At 38.1% G+C, this 19,419-nt stretch overlaps 1 protein-coding gene across 1 annotated transcript in view; it reads right to left on the bottom strand.

Moving 5' to 3' along the window:
• Slc24a2 (solute carrier family 24 member 2) overlaps positions 1-19,419 on the bottom strand; it is a 233,758-nt gene that overhangs the window by 87,098 nt on the left and 127,241 nt on the right. Inside the window, exon 2 of the mRNA XM_042692946.1 lies at positions 2,441-2,479. Coding sequence (XP_042548880.1) covers positions 2,441-2,479 — 39 coding nt within the window. The remainder of the gene's footprint in view (positions 1-2,440; positions 2,480-19,419) is intronic.

The raw sequence follows: 19,419 nt of genomic DNA, 5'->3' as shown, positions 1-19,419 counted from the left end.
AGAGAGGACGAACGAGCTTTCAGGGATGAAGTTCCACACCAATTCTATTTCTCTTATCTTCAAAAGGGAACAATCTAAAAACAAATAGTACACCGAGCCCTCTATATTTCGACAGATTTTTATCCTTTTTTTTTTTTCTGCCAGTAGATTTTGTGCCTGCTTATCACAGGCGAAGGTGCTCTGAGGCAATCAAGTTTTATAAGACTGATTTACATAATATCAATGAATTAATTTCTCATTGCACTTTTGGTCCAGAAGTTAGGAAGGTATTTTAAAACTAAAATTTCATTTTATATTAAGTCTTCTCACCTTCTGTATTACATACTTCAAACCCAAGGAAGAATTTCCCAAGAAAATTCCTATGAGAAGCCATAATTAAACATATTTGAAAAGAGCTATATATTAGACCAACTCATCTTTAGAGTTTTAAAATAGACATTTGACCACAAAGTTAAATAGCAAAACAATTGGGGTGGAGGGTTAGCTTAGTTGGTAGAGTGCTAGGCAATGAATGAAAGCATCAGGTATTCTTCAAGTCCCAGTCTCAGGCCAAAAGGAAAAAAAAGTAAACAAATCTGGTTAATACCTCTAATTCACACCTAGTTGGGAAGGACAAGTAGGAAGATGGAGGTCCCAGGTCAGCTGGGGTTGGCAGTGTGGAGCATGTGAGAACTTATCTGAATAATAATGAAAGTAAGGAAGAGCTGGAGGCATAATTTACCATCAGAAATAAATAAATACAAATAAAAAAGAGAGTGATCTGGTTATCTTGATGAACTTATGAACAATGTTTCCAAACTATTACAGACGCATCCCTGATTTTGTGATGCTCATTAAAAAAACTGAAACCCATAAATATGAAACATGAAAGATGTAATGAGTAAAATCCCAGTATGAAGTAAATGGAGAAATTTGACTTTCTTAGAGTTTCTTAGTGTGATTTTCAGTATAATGGTTATTTTATTAAAAATTATATTCTCAAATCAACGAAATTCAGATAAGACCTGAGAGTATTACTTGTGCTTCAGCTGTGAATAAGATAATCAGTCCCTCTAAAAGAGAGACTGTGGCTGTGGTTTGGTATTAGTTCAGCTACCTTCTCTGGGATCTCAAGTAATAAGTCTTAAGTCTTTGCTCTTGTCTTTGCTCTGGGTCCTGAGTATCTTCATTACAAGTCCTTTCAGCACTAAAAGTCTGAGAATTCCTTTCCTTTTCCTCTTCCTTTTCCCTTTCCTTGCCTTTGCCTTTCCCTTCCCTTCCCTTTCTCCTTCCTTCCTTTTTGGTTTGAACTCAGGGCTTTATAGTTGCTGGGCTGGAACTTTACCAGTTGGACTATGCCTCCAGCCTGATTTTTCCCCTTGGTTATTGTTGAGATAAAGTGCTGCTTCCTAATCAGATGTGCCCCTGAGCTATAATATGCTTGCTTTAGACTTCCTGTCATGACTGGGACCATTGGTGTGTATCACTGTGCCTACATTTCCCTGTGTAGATGGTCTGGCCATGAACCATGATGCACTCAATCTTAACCTTGGATTGATAGGCATGCAACAGTGCATACAGCTGTGAGTTGAGAAAGGGTTTTGTAAACTTCTTCTTGTTCTAGCCTTAAATCACAATTCTCCCAATGTCATCCTCCCAAGTAGTGTGTCTGACTTTGTAGAAAATTTAAATGCTATTTAGTTATAGAAGACTCCAACAATTAAGGTTCAAAATATTTTACAAGCCAGGTAAGAAGGCTTCAATAAAGTTGAAATTTAATCACTAAGGGCTAACCACAAACGTCACAAGGTCATTTCCTTGCCATGCTGCACAGTATGAAATGTGATAGAAGTGTTAATTGGATAAGAAGTGGAACATGTGATTGTTAGTACTTTCTCATAGTCATTGCTATTATAGTTGTTATTCTAGAACTCTGCTATGGATACATTCACATTTAGAATAGCATTATATTGACAGAAGAGCTTGAAGCATTCTTTCAGGCATTCTAATTATATTGAATATGTAAGAGTCACATAACATTTCTTTTGGGAGGACCAAAAGAAACTTTCAATCATAATGTGTGTGCATGCAGATACACACACTTACAAAACAACACATATCAAGCATTTATTGCATATTGTCCCCAATATCAGCTCAACAGCCCTTGGAACAGAAGTTGGAATTTTTTTACTTTTTCAACTGCTATAAAAGTTCATGCTCAATGGAAGAGCATGAACTTCCAACTTTTGAAGCTTGGGACCAAAAATAACTTGCCAGCCAATATCACAATCCAGTTGTTACTAATTGCAGGACAGAGTATCTATATACTCCACCGGATCAGGCCATTCAAGGATTCCAAGGGAGAGGGTGATTTACTGAGCACATAGCTTCCCTTCCTCCCACCCATGCCCCATGCTCTCGACAGGCGCAGGACCAGGCAGACAGAGCTATTCCTTCCTACCGGTAGAGCTGATTCATCCTTATCCCCGGCTGTAGGTGACTGCGTAAGAAGAAAAGGCAAAAACAAAAGACAAATAAATAATGAATTTGATATATAGTAACATTTAATGACATACATTAGTAGAGAGTTTTTTTTTCCTGTTCCTAGGATGAGTTAAGCCAAAAATAAGGGACAAACTCAGTATTTTAGACAACACATAGTCATTTTTAGGTATATGATAAATTCTCTTGAAAAGCCAATGTTGAATGTCCAATTCAAATGGCCAGTCATAGAGAGCAGTGAAATTAATGATAATTCTAGCCATGCAGTGGAATACTATGTACTCAATGAGATGAAATTCCTATGTATTAATAAAGAGAAAACTATCTAAGATATATTGTTAACTGCAAAAATTATTTAAAAACTTCACCTCACTTCATGAAAATAAATTGATAACACTTTAGTATATGTGAAGAAAACGTGTTTATTTATTTTTTTTTGCAAGACTAATGTCATTAGTGGCTTTTGTAAGGGAATGTCACTTTTCATGAGTTGGAGGGAGTCAGTACCCATTACTACACTCGCACAATAAAGAAAATTAAAGCTGAAGAAGTTTGGTCACTGAACTAAAGATAAGGATTATTGCACATGGAATTCAGATATTTTACTTTTTCGCCTGTCTCTACCAATTCACACGTTCTCTTCTAAAAATGGAAATCTCTTTCCAGCTTGGAAAGGTTTGTGAGAACATGAAGGACTGTTCAGCTGCTTGGAGAGAACAAAGTCAGACAAGGAGACACTGAGATTCTACTGGCATAACCTCACTCACTGAATGGCTCTGCTTCCCCCACTCAGCGTGACCTCTTCCACAATGTATGGGGTCCTTGTGTTCCCTCAGGTTTAGACCACTGCCCATGTCACTTGCCCTGAACCCGGGCAGGAACAATTGTACATATAAAAAAGAGGTGACTGTTGCAGAGTTGTTTTAGGACCTTCATGAGCTGCCTGATCTCTCGTTCTCTCTCTTCTTTTTAAGCCCCTACCACATACATCATATAAAAAGAGTAGTAAAATGTTCCCATACCACATAAAGAATGTCCATCCCTGTGTAAAATTTGGAGAGGGTTCTTATAATTCTGAATTTCAAATTATTGGCGATGTGCAAATCATTTAATTTGTGATTGCTGTGCTCAAAATATTGGAACGTGACAAAACTTGATTTGGTTTTACTTTGCAATGCAATATTTTGAGAAGAATAAATTTGATACTTAATGAGGTTGGTACTAAATATTTTATAGCTGTTCAATTAAATATTTGATAATCTTGATTTTTGTAGAGATGCCTTTGTTTTTTGGATTTTAGAATCAATACAATGTATTTGTTCTTTCTAGTTCTGAACATTTTTTTTATAGATCCTTAGAGAACTTATGTGTCTCAGATAGACAGAAGGGTTCTAGATTCGTGGTTCTGAGCAGAGTCTATGGGCATCATTAAATTTGCCATAGCTCCCTGATTTGGGGGCTCTTAATGAGTTCTGTAAAAACACTGTAAGAAAATAACTTCAATAAGACATGTAATTTTTATCTGACTTTCACAACTGTATATCATCTTGATAATAACAATAGAAATGTATAAGAAAAAGGAAAAAAGAAAATATCTCTGAGCAAGTTTTGGAACTGGAGTGAATGGGAATTTGGTTTTTGTTTTCTTTCTTTGCTCTGAAAGGCACGATATGAGCCTGCTTCTATCTGGTGGGTCTACTCATTTTCTCTTCTTCTATATCAGACAGCTCAACAAATGGCTCCACATTTTTCTGAATAATCCTTTAGGGAAATTTTCCAGTGTAGCAAACTCAGCCTTTGAACATACATTGAGAGGAACTAAGAGGACATCTTTTCAGTTAGCAAATTTATAACTTGTGGCTAAATGGGAGAAATAATTATAAGTCGGTTGATGCCCTAGTGATATCACCCCGCATGAATGAATGCGGTGAGATGAGAAAAGGGTGAGATTCTGAAGAACAAAAGTATTACTAGTGGGGAGTTTGAATTAAAAAAATCTATATAAAGAAATTATTTGAGGAAGAACAAAACAACAACCGAAATCCATCTTTTGGTGTAAAAACAAGAAAAACAATCTACCCTGTTGACTTCCTTCTATTTTCCCCTCACAAGCTAGAAGGAGTAGAAAACACAATAAGTGGAAGAGAAATGCCTTATATGAGAGACTTCCCAAAGAAAAAGAAAGGAATATAGAGAAGGGTCTAGAATCCTTTGCAAAACTTCCCACTGTTCAATGTCAACAGGAGTTGACATCACTACTTTTCCTTCAAGTGTAGTTTGCAGACATGAAAATATACCAGGTTAAATTAAGCTTGATGCACAAATGGAAGCAGAGGCCATTTCAAACGTCTTTTCATTTTCCTTTTGTGTCACACTGTTGCAGAGTTGATCAGCATCATTATGTGGACTGGTAATTACTGATGTTCACCTCATTTAGGCTTGCATCCTGAATAGCTGCACAGTCCAGTCACTACACTGCAGGTTATATTAAAGCCTCAATTTTAAAAGAGCTTTAATTATGTTGGAGGTAATAAATGATGGCCAGTGGGTTGGTTTGGCCTCAGTGTCATGATTTACTTTTGGATTCAGTGAACATCTGGCGAGTTTATTCTAGTGTGTGTTACAGAAGACTGCTTGTTTTTTGAAAAGAAGACTGAAAAGACTTTAGGGATTAATCTTGGCATTCTGATGTGTGTCCTCTTTTTAATCATCTTAATTTTAACACTACCCATTATTATACCATCCAATGTCAATGCCATCTGTTATTGCTTGGTATATTATAATACATCAGAATACTATCAATTTGGGCTATAGTAATTTGAAAGTCCAATTCCTGGTGGTCAGTTTGAAGGTGATGCCAGCTTTAGGAGAATGTTGTTTTATCAGTCTCCACTATACACAGCAATTCTTCATGATTAGAGAGTTCAAAAGTGTGCCCTGGAATCCTAAACTGGGGCTTTGGTGTCCCAGAGCAAACTTCTTCTCACTCCACAGCAACAAGACTTCTAACCAGGCCAGTATGTATAAAATATATCTTTTACTTATGAGAGAATTCTGCAATCAAGTCTTTATTCAATTTAACCCATCCACCTCCCCTGCCCCCAATGACCCCACCTTTTACTTCAGTTGAACAATTGGAATGATGTCATTAATATCTGTTGTCTTTCTTGGTAAAATCCCATTCTTTTTGGAAGTTCTGATACTATTTCCTAATTGTTTTAAATGTATCCAGATTTTGCCCAGATAATAAAATAAATAACCCATTTGAAAGCACTTGTATGGATAGAAACCATTCTCAAGTCCTTCAATCATCTTTCTTCCTTTGACCCTGGACAGCCACTAGTTGAGAAATAATTTTGCTGAATATGATGTAACTTTGTTCAAAACTTTTCCCTCCATACAGAGTCCAATTATCATTCCTACATATTAAAATCAGGCAAATATCTCAAGTGAATATGATGTCTTCTTTTTCTTTTACTACATTTTCCTATAACAAACAAAAATATTTGAAATATTTTTCCTGAGAAAAGACAAATAAACCTCCAAGTCTTTTGGGAAGACTTAGATAAGAGGTACAAAAAAAATCTAAAACTTCAAATCTAAAAGGAAAAATAAAACTTCTTTCACCTCTCATCTTAACTAGATGGAAAGCCATTTTCCTCTCCATTTACATGTCTTATCGTGTTCCTACAACATTAAAGAAGGAAAGATTAAATAAATTTCCACAGGGAAAAACCGCTGAGATATAAATTTGAATTGCTTTACATTGGATTCTGGGTAATTGCCCCACAATCTCAGTTCTTCAGGAAAGCAAGAATGTCTGACTGACAAGGTGCTGAATGTAGAAATACCTACTTCATAATCCTGTTTTACAGAGATTTGGGATGGAGAGAAAGGGCAGCAATGATCTAAATAAGAAGTTTCCTGATGGAGCACTCTCACATTTCAGAAGCAGAACATTTATTTGGTCATTTATTTGAACAGTCTTACGATCAGGAAATATTTTGGATTGTTGAAAGCTATTTGACAGTAGGTAAGTTGAAGGGGTGGGGGGACGGGGGAGATGGGGAGAATGATGAAAGTGTGGCATAGCTGAAGATGCACTGGGCTCACAAACTGACTTATTGAAGTGAAACTCCCTTGTACAACGACTTAAAGGCTATAAAAAGCAAACACATAAAATAAAGTTTACTCTAAAAATTGGAAATGAAAGAAAGTAGATACATCTCGAAAGAGAGGAATGAAGGAGAAACTGCCTAGAGGCAGTCGAACAAGAGTTTGCTTTTTAAATAGTTGTGCATGAGAGAAAATAAAGTAGGATGAGGAATAGTGTCCCAGGAGTTCAGGCTAAGACTGTGGGGCTCACTTCCTGTGTGTGTCACTTCATAGCTCTGTGACCTTGAGCAGGTCACTTAAAATCTCTTTATTAATTAATTCCATCATCTGTAAAATTAGGGACAATGATAGTATCTAATTCAGAGAGCTTTTATGTGGATTAAATGGGTTAGTACATGCAAAGTGTTTAGACCAGTGTTGGATGCACAGGCACTGGGTATTAGGAAAAGAATGGCAAATCACCTAAGAAAACAGTAATCTCATGCTATCAGATGGATTTGGGAATAGGGCAATGTCTGAGCAAAGCAGAGTGAACTCTTAAGTGAGGCTTAGAGTTTCATAAGACACTAGAGGATGGCCAAGAAGGCATGTCCTAGCTTGGCAGCTGTGGCAGGAGGAAACGACACAACTGATGCTTTTGTCTTTAACTTGGTTTCCGACAACTCTCCTGTCCATAAAGTAGCACTTTACAAAGGGCATAGGCTAGGTTAGCACCATGTAGTTCCAGTAACTTACTGAGGTGGTTTGATCAATAGGTTTTCTAGAGGTAGAAAATTCAGAGAAGGTAGAACCCAGAACTGAACTTGCAGTTTTTCCTCAACTCTGAAATTTTTTTTGGAGGTGAGGAGGGGTTGTTTAGTTAACACACTGACTCAGTAAGATGTTGCTTGTGAGAAAGGCCATAGGCGAGTCATGAGTCCAGGTTCTTGCTGGAGTATCTACTTTCTCTACTCTGGACTCTGCTTCTTTTTTTGGGGGGGAGGGGTCTGGTCATGGGGCCTGAACTCTGGGCCTGGGCGCTGTCCCTCAGCTCTTTAGCTCAAGGCTAGCGCTCTACCACTTGAGCCACAGCACCACTTCTGGCTTTTTTCTTTTTGCTTATGTAGTGCTGAGGAATCGAACCCAGGGCCTCATGTATGCAAAGCAAGCGCTCTACCACTGAGCCACCTTTCCAGCCCTGGACTCTGCTTCTTATATCTAGGAAGCAGGGTGTGTGATGATTTGTGGGCATGTTCAGCGTAAGGGCCTAAGTCCCTATTGAAAATCATGATTCGACTGAAGAATGAAGTACAGAACCTTCACAACTTTGAAAAAAGTTTAGCTCATGGGATGGCAGCTTGTCAGAAAGACAGGAAGATACATGTATTGGAATTTACTCTGAGATAATTGGGAATCCACAGTAAGGCGAAGGCACCACTGTAGTGTTAGGATAGCCCTGGACCATCGCTGGCAAACATACAATTGTATACAACCAGTGTCTCCAAACGATATTGATTATATGCCATTATCAGAAACATTCTGAACAAGTAGGAAATTCTGATTTATATCTGTACTATTATCTATCATTTTTCTATCATCTATCTATCTCTATGTACCTATCTATGTACAACTGTCAATCATTAAGCAAAAAGGACTAATTTCTTTCCTCTTTTTTTTTAAGATAAAAATAAATACAAGTCCTAAGATTTTCTTCTTGCCTTCCACATAGGCATCATGTGCATTCCACTGGGGTATTAGAACAGATCTTTAAATAGCAGTTCTTTAAATGCCTTTCACAAATTTAGCATTCTATATTAGGAGTATTTGTACACAGTTCCTTCCCATATCCTCACAAATACAGGGAGTTGTATGGTACTCCAGGACAGGATTCACCTCTGTGTCTTCCAAGGTCCCTGCTTGTGGCTACCTAAAATGCCAGTGGTGAGTGAGCCACACAGGCACCAGTAGCTGTGGGCTTCTGTGTCAGTAAAGGAAGTCTCTAGCTACTTATTCTACTAGCGAAAGGAACAGTTATGGTAATCATTTAATTCTACTTCTTTAAGGACTGCTTCATCATTCTAATCTTAAATAGGTATGTGGAAGACAGTAATCTCCATTTTATAAACGAAGAGAAAGAGAGTGCAGGGGGAGAGAGAGAGAGAGAGAGAGAGAGAGAGACAGACAGAGACAGAGAGAGAAACAGAGAGAGAGAGACAGAGAGCGAGACAGAGAGAGACAGAGACAAAGACAGAGAGACAGAGAGAGAGACAGAGAGACAGAGAGAGGGAGGAGGAGGCAGGGAGGGCCTCAGGCCTTTTGTGCACTTTGTGTACTAAGCAGCATTTCGCTTAATTTAGGAATTAACAACCTCTCTGCCAATGCCATCTCCATTAATATACTGCCATTAATATACTGTATTGTATTGTTTGAGACATTCTCATAATTGCTAATGAACAATTTTGATATGCCAATCAAATACAATCTGTTAGTGGTGCTCTGTTCTGGTGTTAAACCAATTTTTTTTTGACTAGTTAAGAACCCCAAATGAACTAATCTATTATCTCCATCACCTTCCTTTTCCTTCCTTCCTTCCTTCCTTCCTTCCTTCCTTCCTTCCTTCCTTCCTTCCTTCCTTCCTTCCTTCCTTCCTTCCTCCTTCCTTCCTTCCCTCTCTTTCTTTCCTTCTCCTTCCTTCCTTCCTTCCGTCCTTCCTTCCTTCCTTCCTTCCTTCCTTCCTTCCTTCCTTCCTTCCTTCCTTCCTTCCTTCCTTCCTTCCTTCCTTTTTGTCTTGGGGATTAAACCAAAGATCTCAGGTATGCAAGACAAATTAAACTTCTAACTTACTCATTTAAGGAAAATAAGCAGAAGTGATATTTTTGAAGTTCAAGAAATGCTAGAGTTGGAAAATTGCAAGAATAATAGTAAATAAATTAAGCTGGGTGCTGGTGGCTCATGTTTGTAAGCCTAGCTACTCAGGAGGCTGAAATCTGAAGATCATTGTTTGAAGCCAGATTGGGCATAAAAGTCCATGAGGCTCTATCTCCAATTAACCACCAAAAAGCCAGAAGTGGAGCTATGGCTCAGTGTGAGTGTTTGCTTTGAGCAAAAGAGCTCAGGGACAGCACCCAGACCCTAAGTTCAAGGCCCAGTACCCATCCCCCTCCTCCAATAGCAAATCAGGCAGATTTCAATCCATCAAAGGGGGAAATATATGCCAAGTTTTTACATATAACAACCTATTGAGTCATAATAATAGGTATTTTAGCCACATCTGCACTCTTTGTTACATGAGGACCCTGAGGCTGAGAAAGTTTGACTCATTTATCCGAGACCATATAGTAGAATAAGGCAAATCTTGGCTCTTAGGCAGCTCAACTCCAGATTTTTCTGAAGTGTTGGGCAAACAAGAATTTCCTTGCAGTGACATGTGGGAAGAAGACTGCAGGCAGAACAACTCCAAATTCAATAAAAATATAAAAAAGCATTTATGAACTTTCAATGGAGGCCAGGTAATTGCTGCAAATTTAGAATGACAGATTTTGTGTACATTTTGTATATTTTTGCTTTGTTGTATTTATGATCTAGTACCTAGCAGTAGAGGAAGTATAGAAGCTATTTTCTTATCTTTTGGCTCTTCCAGCACTATTATTTTATACTTACAACTGTAATGATATGTGTGTGTGTGCATGCATCAAGTGTGTGAGTTGCATGTTGGTCCTGGGCTTGAACTCAGTCCTGGACACTGTTCCTGGGCTTTTGTGCTCAAGACTAGTGCTGTATCACTGAAGTCACAGCTCCACTTCCAGCTTTTTGGTTGTTAACTGGAGATAAGAGTCTCTTCCTACCCAGGCTGGTTTTGAATCATAATCCTTAGATCTCAGCTTACCAAGTAGCCAGGATTATAGACATGAGCCACCTGCACTCAGGTGTTATGATTTATAAAAGATTATTTTGGCTCTTGAAGGTCATGGAGGAACTTGTTATGACCTTCAGAATGGTATTCCCTGTTGTCACTGTTTTTTGTTTCTGTACCCTTTGTCTTGTATATAAGTTTATCTGATTTGGAGAAGAGAAGGGGAATCACCGAAATGAGTGGGACAAAGGGTGAACAAATGCAACAGCGATACTCACTAGACACTATGCTGAAAATGAACTTTACAACTTGGAGAGGAGGAGGGGAGCCAGGAGAGGGGAGGGAGGAGAAAATGAGGGAGGGCAACTGTTCAAAAAGAATGGTACAGTTTCAAGTAATGGTGTAAATGCCCCCCCATCCCCCCCATATATCAAGTTGACTTGCACTAAGACTTGCTCATCAGTAAGTAGGAAAAGGACTCTCTAGGGCTCCACTTATCACTGTGGCTAGAGATGTGCTAGTCTTTTAATTTCTCACATTTGAGAGACTAGTGTTTTTGTTTTAAGGAAATAACAAGGTCAAAAAAAGAAAAAAAATCATTCAAGGGTATACACTGATTAGTAGGTTGTAAATAAGAAAAACCCATCTATTTGCTCATTTAGCAATATTTTATAGCATGTATTTCACCCATAATATATTTCAGGAACTACCCGATGTTCTATGGACTTAGATTTGTCCTAAACAGAAAAAATTAACGGAAGCAAAAAGGACTAGAGGCATGGTTCAAATGACAGAGCCCCCGTCTAGGAAGCACAAGGTCCTGTGTTCAAACCCCAGTACTGTAAAAAAGAAAGATTGCATCTACAAAAGTATAAATTAAACATACAGCAGAACACCGTAAGTCTTTAATTCATTGAGTAGATACTTAAATGCCTTGTGCCTCTGACAAAATTGAAAGTATGCTTTTTCACAATATTATTGATAACAAAGTTTCTTGCCAATTTTTTTTTTTGGTTGGTCATGGGGCTTGAACTCTGGGCCTGGGCGCTGTCCCTCAGTTCTTCAGCTCAAGGCTAGTGCTCTACCACTTGAGCCACAGTGCCACTTCCAGTTTTCTGGTCGTTAATTGGAGATAAGAGTCTACCGACTTTCCTGCCTGGGCTGGCTTTGAGCCATGATCCTTCAATCTCAGTCTCCTGAGTAGCTAGGATTACAAGTGTGAGCCACTGGTACCCGGCTCTTGCCAATTTTTTTTTTTTTTTAAATAAATGTTCTAGACTTAAGAGCTCAAAAGAGGCGCAGAGGAAAAGATTACTATAAAGTTGAATGCAGTGTAATGCAAGTTTGATACATAATAATTTCCATATTTATGGTATCTTAAATCTAAAAGAATAACCTTATGGATAGAAATGTTAATTTCTGATGCTAGAAATTGTATTGGCACCATGTTCTGATCTGCCAGGACCCTGACACAATTTTCATAACATGTAAGAAAAATATAGACACAAGATTTGCTAAATTTAGTTTTGACATTTCTAGGATGCAAATGTATATCCTAACCACTGTAAATATTTAATAATATGAGTGCAAATAAGTAAACTTGAGAAAAATAGTAAGAGGCACAAAGATTAAGCATTGGAGAATTTTTGTTGGAAATGTACTTCCATTGAAAATCGGTTCTACCTCTTGATTTGCTCTTCTGTATCTAAGAGAGACCAGGAGGCAGCTAAAATCATTCATACCACACAGATGGGAGTTTTAAAAGTGGGGCACAAGAATGTTCATTCTGAAGACTGGTTGGCTGCTTGAATAACCCATTCATGCCTTCTTCCTATTCATTATTTTCTATCATTATCTCTCTCTTTTCCACTATACAACACTCTTTTGGGGGGCACAGAAAATATCTATTTTAGTTTGTATTCCTCCAAGGTACCTTACACAATGGTGCTAGATGCTCAATAAGGCATTTTTAATAATAAATAAGTTCAATCATTTATATATATATATATTTAATGATCCCATTTGTCCAATTATAGTGAAGGCAAATGTTTTTTTTTTGCTCAGCTCAACATGGAAATGTGTAATTTTTCTTTTGACTTTTTTTCAGTGATATTGGTCCTGGGGCTTAAACTCAGGGTCTGAGCATGGTTCTTTTGTTCAAGGCTAGTGCTCTACCACTTGAGCCACAACTCCACTTTGGGCTTTTGGTAGCTCAATGGAGATAAGACTCTCAGGAACTTTCTTGCCTGGGCTGGTATTGAACCACAATCAGATCTCAGTCTTCTGAGTAGCTAGGATTCCAGGCATGAAGCACTGATGTCCAGCCTTTTCTTGACTTTTGATGCTGTCCCAGTACTTCTTGCACCATTCTCTTTCAACTTATCAGGGATATGTACTCTGACATGGCCATTATTTTCTCATATTGGTGGAAATGCAATGATGTCAAATCTCCCTTCTTTGAACTTCTCTTTTAGTTATATATATATATGTATACATATATATATACACACACATACACACACATATGTATATATACTGATTTGCTTCCTTCATTGGAATGGTAAGTTTCTGAGAGAGAGTGTCTTGTATACTGCACATATATTGATGTTCAGTATCACTTGATATTTTCATTGCTTATTGCAAGTGGTGGTACCAGAGCTTTGCAAAGAAAGGAGGATGCTCAAACAGGAAACTCACAATGAGTGAATAAAGTATGAGGTGGGGGATCCAGTGTCAGTGTTTAGGTCTGCAGAAATAGTTTGAATAGTATAGCATAGTCTTAACAAAAAAAATTCTTTGTTTTGATCCCTGGGTTCTATTGTGAGGATACTTTAAGTTGGAAGCCAGTCTTCCTTTTGGTGGCTCAGCTGGATCTGAAGCGCTAATGGCAGAGATGAGTTCAGATGTGTATTTCTCTAATGCTTTATGATGGTGAGAATCTTCTCATGTGCTTATTTGCCACTTGTAGAGTCTCATCTGCAAAATAATTGTACTTACCATTTTCCTATTTTGTAATTGTATTGTTTGCTATTTTAACATCATGGTTTGAAAATTCATTGTATATTCTTATGCCTAATACTAGGTCTTGAAGACATTCTCCGGTTTTTTTTAAACAGAAGTTTTATTGTTTATGCTTAATTAAGACAATGATCCATACCTATCCATATGGACCTATCATTTTTATTAGGTAAAATGATTTTCTCTTTTAGCATTTTTAATAAATCAGTCCAAGTATGTTTCTTTTTTCTATGTATATTTTAGTTTTAATTGATATAGTAATTGTACCTAATTATGGGCACAGTGTGACATTTCAAATACATTGTGTGTATGTATTTATATAGTATAATAATCAGATCACAGTATCTAGTACCTCCATGAGAAATTAGGATATTTGGTCATGATCTGTTTATGTCCATGCATATTCCAGTGTTACTATACCCATTTTAAAGACTGACAGGAAGGCTGAGTGAGGTTAAGTAACATCTCAAATTATACAGGCAGAATGAAATTTGGGGAGTCTAACTTGAGCAGTATGTATATTTTTTGCAGTGGTAAGGATGGAACTTAGGGCTTCGTGCATGCTAGACAAATGTAACTCTGTACCCTAATGCCAATACATACCTGATCCAAGCTACCAGTGTCTTTATGTTGTCCAAATAGACATAAAAAGACACTCTGAATGCTGAATTTCCCTTCGGTCCAGGATGATAAAATTTATTCAGGAAGCATAAACCCTCTAATCTTAGAACTACTTAAAGAAACAGAGCTTTAAGTCATTAGCTTTGCTTCAAACAAAAAGTACATGATTTAAAAAAGAAACTATGACTTTCAGCATCATAAATCCTTCTAATCTTATAAAGACAAAATTCACGTAATCTTCAAAGTGTAAAACGAAAATTTTCATCATAGAAGTCCTTCACTTCTTTAGTTAACTCCTAGGTATTTTATTTTATTTTATCTTTTTTTGGGGGGTCTGGTCATGGGGCCTGAACTCTGGGCCTGGGCACTGTCCCTCAGTTCTTCAGCTCAAGGCTAGCGCTCTACCACTTGAGCCACAGCGCCACTTACGGCTTTTTTTTTTTCTCTGCTTATGTGGTGCTGAGGAATCGAACCCAGGACCTCATGTCTGCAAGGCAAGCGCCCTACCACTGAGCCACCTTCCCAGCCCGAGGTATTTTATTTTTTGTGGGGCTAATACAAAAGGAGTTGCTTTCCTGATTTCAGCTGCACTCTTCTAATTATTGGCATACAGGAACGCCATTGATTTTGAGGGTTAATTTTGTATCCTACTACTTTGCCAAAGTTTCGAATCAGTTCAAGTAGCTTGGGAGTAGAGTCCATGGGGTTCTTTAAATGCAAGATCATGTCATCTGCAAAGAGGGAGAGCTTTACTTCATCTTTCCTACTTGGATCCCATTTATGTTTACATTTTGTCTTATTGCTTTTGCTAGGCATTCTGTTACTAAATTGAAGAGAAGTGGAGAGAGTGGACATCCTTGTCTCGTTCCTGAATTTAGATGAAATGGCTTTAGTTTTTGGTGATTAAGTATAATGCTGGCTGTAGGTTTGTCATACACAGCCTTTATTATATTGAGGAATGTTCCATAAATTCCTAGTTTTCCCAGAGCTTTCATCATAAAGGAATGTTGGATCTTGTCGAATGCTTTTTCTGCATCTATTGAGATAATCATGTGGTTCTTATCCTTGCTCTTGTTGATGTGATGAATTATATTAATTGATTTGTGTATATTGAACCAGCTATATCTTTGTTGCTTTTCTTTTTAATGTACTTACAATGTACTATGTGATTTTTTTTGTTTTGTTTTGTTTCTCAGTATGTTCTTCCCCCATGGTACAACCCCTGTTGTCACTGTATTTGATTCTGGTGTCCTGCATCTTCTATATACAGTTTTCTAATTTGGGGAGGGGAAGGGAAATAACAAAATGAATGCTGAAATAAGGATACAGGATGACCCATGGTAACAATGAGATGTACAAGACAGCATATAGAAAACGAACTTTACAACTTTTGGGGGGGGGGTGGAGGGGAGGGAAGAGTTGGGGAGGCGGGGAGGAAAAGGATGGTAGGGGAAAAATAAAGGAGGGGGTAACAATGCTCCATAGGAAATGTACTCATTACCTTGCTCATGTAACTGTAACCCCTTTGTACAGTATCTTTACAAGAAAATATATATATTAAAAAGTGTAAAACAAAAAAAAGAAATGAAATTGAGATATGTCACTAGCTAAAGCTAGTATTCAGTTTTTACTGATGGAATCGCAGTGGACTGACATTGGAATTTCAGGAGCTGTGTCTCCTGCGGCATATCTTATCTGTTATCTGTCAACAGCACAATGGAGATTTGTGCAGTTGAAAACCGATGTAGCCTCATGGTAACCGAAATGGAGAAAATGCGCTCTGTAAATCCTAACTTCATTACTGTTAAATGGACGCAGGAGGTACCCACGTTAGTAAGCACCATCTTCATGGCCAGATATGAAGCATTATTTTCAGTGTTGGAATTAAAAAAAAAATCGGTTACAGAACTAGGAGTAAATGGCAGGAGAGATAATCAGTAGAGAAAACTTCCCTCACAACCCCTCTAATCACTGCTGGGGTGGAGTTCTGATTTTGGCAATGGGGAATTTCTTATAATTCTGGAAAGTTCCTTTTGTAGCAGGTCTCACTGTGCAAGCTTATTACGCAGCGAACATATTAAATACTGATTGTAGTCATATAATGTTGCATGGTATTGATATTGAAAAGCTGATTACTTCCTAAAATATAGTTACATTAGATATAGGAATTTGCAATGAATAATAACATACTAGACAATGGGAAATGATGGCTGTCAATTGAGTAAAAGAAATCTAGTCCAGAAGGGAAGGATAGTCTGGGGGCTGACATTTCTCTCAAAGTACTAGGTTTGTGTTCCTTGTTCAAGTTTTTATAATTAAAGATTTTGAATGTGGGAAAAGTTCAGAACGATCACACTTCTACTAGTTAGATTCAGTTGTTACTACATTTTCCATACTTACCATATGTACGATAAGCAACATGTTGGTCCAGCATGTCAGGAACTTCTAATGCAATCTTTATTTTCTTCACATGTTCAGTTTTGTATGTGGCTGTGCTTTCGTCTCAAAGCTAGTTATTAAGTATATGTAAATCATCTATATTATTGGAGGTCTTATAGCAAGACCTTTTTTCTTCTCTACTTTCTCACTAATCCATGAGTAGATCAACAAAAATCATTTGGTTCCCTGGAAACTTTGCTTTTTTTAAATTTTTTTATTTTGGATCCGGTTGTGGGCCTGAACTCTGGGCCTGGGCGCTGCCCCTCAGCTCTTCAGCTCAAGGCTAGCGCTCTACCACTTGAGCCATAGCACCACTTCCGGCTTTTTTTTTTGCTCGTGGGTGCTGAGGAATTGAACCCAGGGCCTCATGCATGCAAGGCAAGCACTTTACCACTGAGCCACCTTCCCAGCCCGGAAACTTTGTTTTAGATACAAGTACTCTTGCAAACTGCTTTATGGTATTAAGTTATCAGTGTGGACAATGTCATCCACGCAGCTATAAACCCAAGTGCTATTGTTTATTTTTTGGTGCTGGTACTGGGGGTTGTATTCAGGGCCTAGGTGCTGTCCATTAGCTTTTTGCATTCAAAGCTAGTGCTCTACTACTTGTGCCACAGCTATACTTCTGGCTTTTTAGCAGATAATTAGAAATAAAAGTCTCACAGGTTTTTTCCACTTGATATTAGACAGCAATCTTCAGATTTTAGCCTCTTAAGTGGCTAGGATTACAGGTGTGAGTCATTGGCTCCCAGCTAGTGTCAGGTTCTTAATTTGGGGGTCTGTTGTGTGAGTGTGTGTAGGTGTGGGTGTATGTATTGGGGGGGGGGTTTGTGAAATAGCTGAAACTCTGTGCCAAGTTTTGTCTGTATGCATTAATTTTCAGGAGATAGGAGAAAGAACATCCAAAGTTTCCACCAGATTCTTAAAAAAAAATGTCCATGACTCCCAAAGAATTGAAAAGCATCAATTTATTGCTTTCAAGATACTTATCCTTTGGAAGTTGGAAGACATTATTGCAAAGGGCATGTATTAGCAACTGTTAACTGACAGAAAGGCAGAATTCTAAAAGGACCCATCCAGTTCATCCAATTGACAGCCTGGTGCCACTGAAACGGGATCTGGCAGAGACGAGGGAAGCAGAAGGCAGCAAGGAGCATTTTACACATACTGACAGGTTCTCAATTAGTTCACACTCTTCAGGAAAAAAAGCTTGAATCTTGCTGCAGATGGTCTGACTCCATTCAGTGGGCTCAATCTGGGCAGGGTGCCAAAGGTCTGCTCTGGCCATCAGGCATCCACTTTCCTGGTGGTGTTTGTTTTAAATGCTGCCCCTCTGTAGAGCTTTGGTAGCCTTCAGGGCAGCTGGCACCTGTGGTACACTCACCACATACAAGGCTGAGGGAGAACCCCTTTTTCATTCCCCAAAAGGAAAGAAAAACAAATATGATAAGGAAGGAACACTGCCCTTTTAACCTCCTTGGGCATTTTGGCACAATTTCTTATCAATGCCAAGGGATTAAAACAAGGGCTCAAAGGAGCCATGTTCCTGGGGTTCTTCATGTATGTCTTAAAACTTTCAAAGAGTTAGTATCTCCTTAGGCTCTCTGGTTCAGAGCTGGAAGGGAGAGAAGCTCAGAATGATGAAGTCACTGGATGGAATGAGGACAGCCAGTTGCTCAGCAGGAAGGAGTGAGGTTAGAACTTGAATCTGTGGAATGCCATTTGCCATCCCATTTGGTGTTTTGTTGATACGCAGCACAGAAGATAAGGGAAGCATTCACAAATGCAAAAGAGCAATATGTGTGCTGTGCTAGTTTCTGTTGAAAATGTACAGTGAGAGACCAATCAATAGCACTTAGTATTCGACTAGCTTGATTTAAATGCATTATTTTATTTAATATTTAAAGCTCCTCGAACATATCAATCCCATTTTACTGTTGGGACAAGAAAGGCAAGTCAGGCTTAGTGAAGGGCAAATGCCATAGATGTAGTGCCTGGCAAGATTGGGATTCATACTCAGGGCTGTGACTAGGAAACGGGGTTCTCTATCATTGCAGGTTTGAGGCTATGGGCCAGGTGGAATTAGGAAATTGTTATCCCTGGGAGGACACAGATCTTCAGACAGCACTTGGTTGAGGAAACTTTTTCTCTAAGTGACCTCTTTTTCATTCAATACACACATACTAGAGTTTTGTGGGAAACCAAATTTTAGCAAATTGAATTTATCTTTACTGTCAATGGATATTCATCTAGCAGATTCTTCTAATATTTTTCTCATTTCTGGCTCTCCTTATTGTATTGGAAATTCACAAATAAAACAAGCATTTAAACATATGTGGGGAGAATGTAGTGTAATCTGTTTTATTTTTATTTTTTTGGTTATGGAATAATTATTTTCCAGTAAGCTTGATTTTCACACTTGTATTGACAACCTTAGGTATTAAAGACAAACATAGTATACTTGAAAAAGATAAAACAGTAGGATGGTACTAAGACTACAAGAAAACCTTTGACAGAGTTCTGGCTCTACCAATGACTAGATCTGTGGCCCCCAGCTAGTTACTAAAGCAAGGGTTCTTAGCCTCAGGAGTTACAAATGTAAAATGCAGAAGACAACTATTTCAGAGAGGTTTTAAAAAAATGATCCAATTAAATAAGATGATATATGCAAAATCTCAATCCCTACAGGCACTCAATAAACATATATAAGGATATAAAACAGTAAGAATCTATAACTGGAGCAATTAGCTATCTAAACTCAATGATGGCTGGTTGCCCAATTTGAATTTCTACCTCTGAATGAATCCTGAATCTCTCAGAAGCTTTGGCCAAGATTTTTTAATCTCATGAAACTGTACAGAACCGAGCAAGTCAGTGATTATTATCCCAGACAGATGGGAAAGTAATTTGCT

The sequence above is a fragment of the Dipodomys spectabilis genome, unplaced genomic scaffold (genome assembly GCF_019054845.1).
Source record: "Dipodomys spectabilis isolate Male_0828 unplaced genomic scaffold, ASM1905484v1 ptg000158l, whole genome shotgun sequence".
Classification (NCBI taxonomy): domain Eukaryota; kingdom Metazoa; phylum Chordata; class Mammalia; order Rodentia; family Heteromyidae; genus Dipodomys; species Dipodomys spectabilis.
Note: the sequence above shows the minus strand (reverse complement) of the source record. Positions and strands in the feature narration are given on the sequence as shown.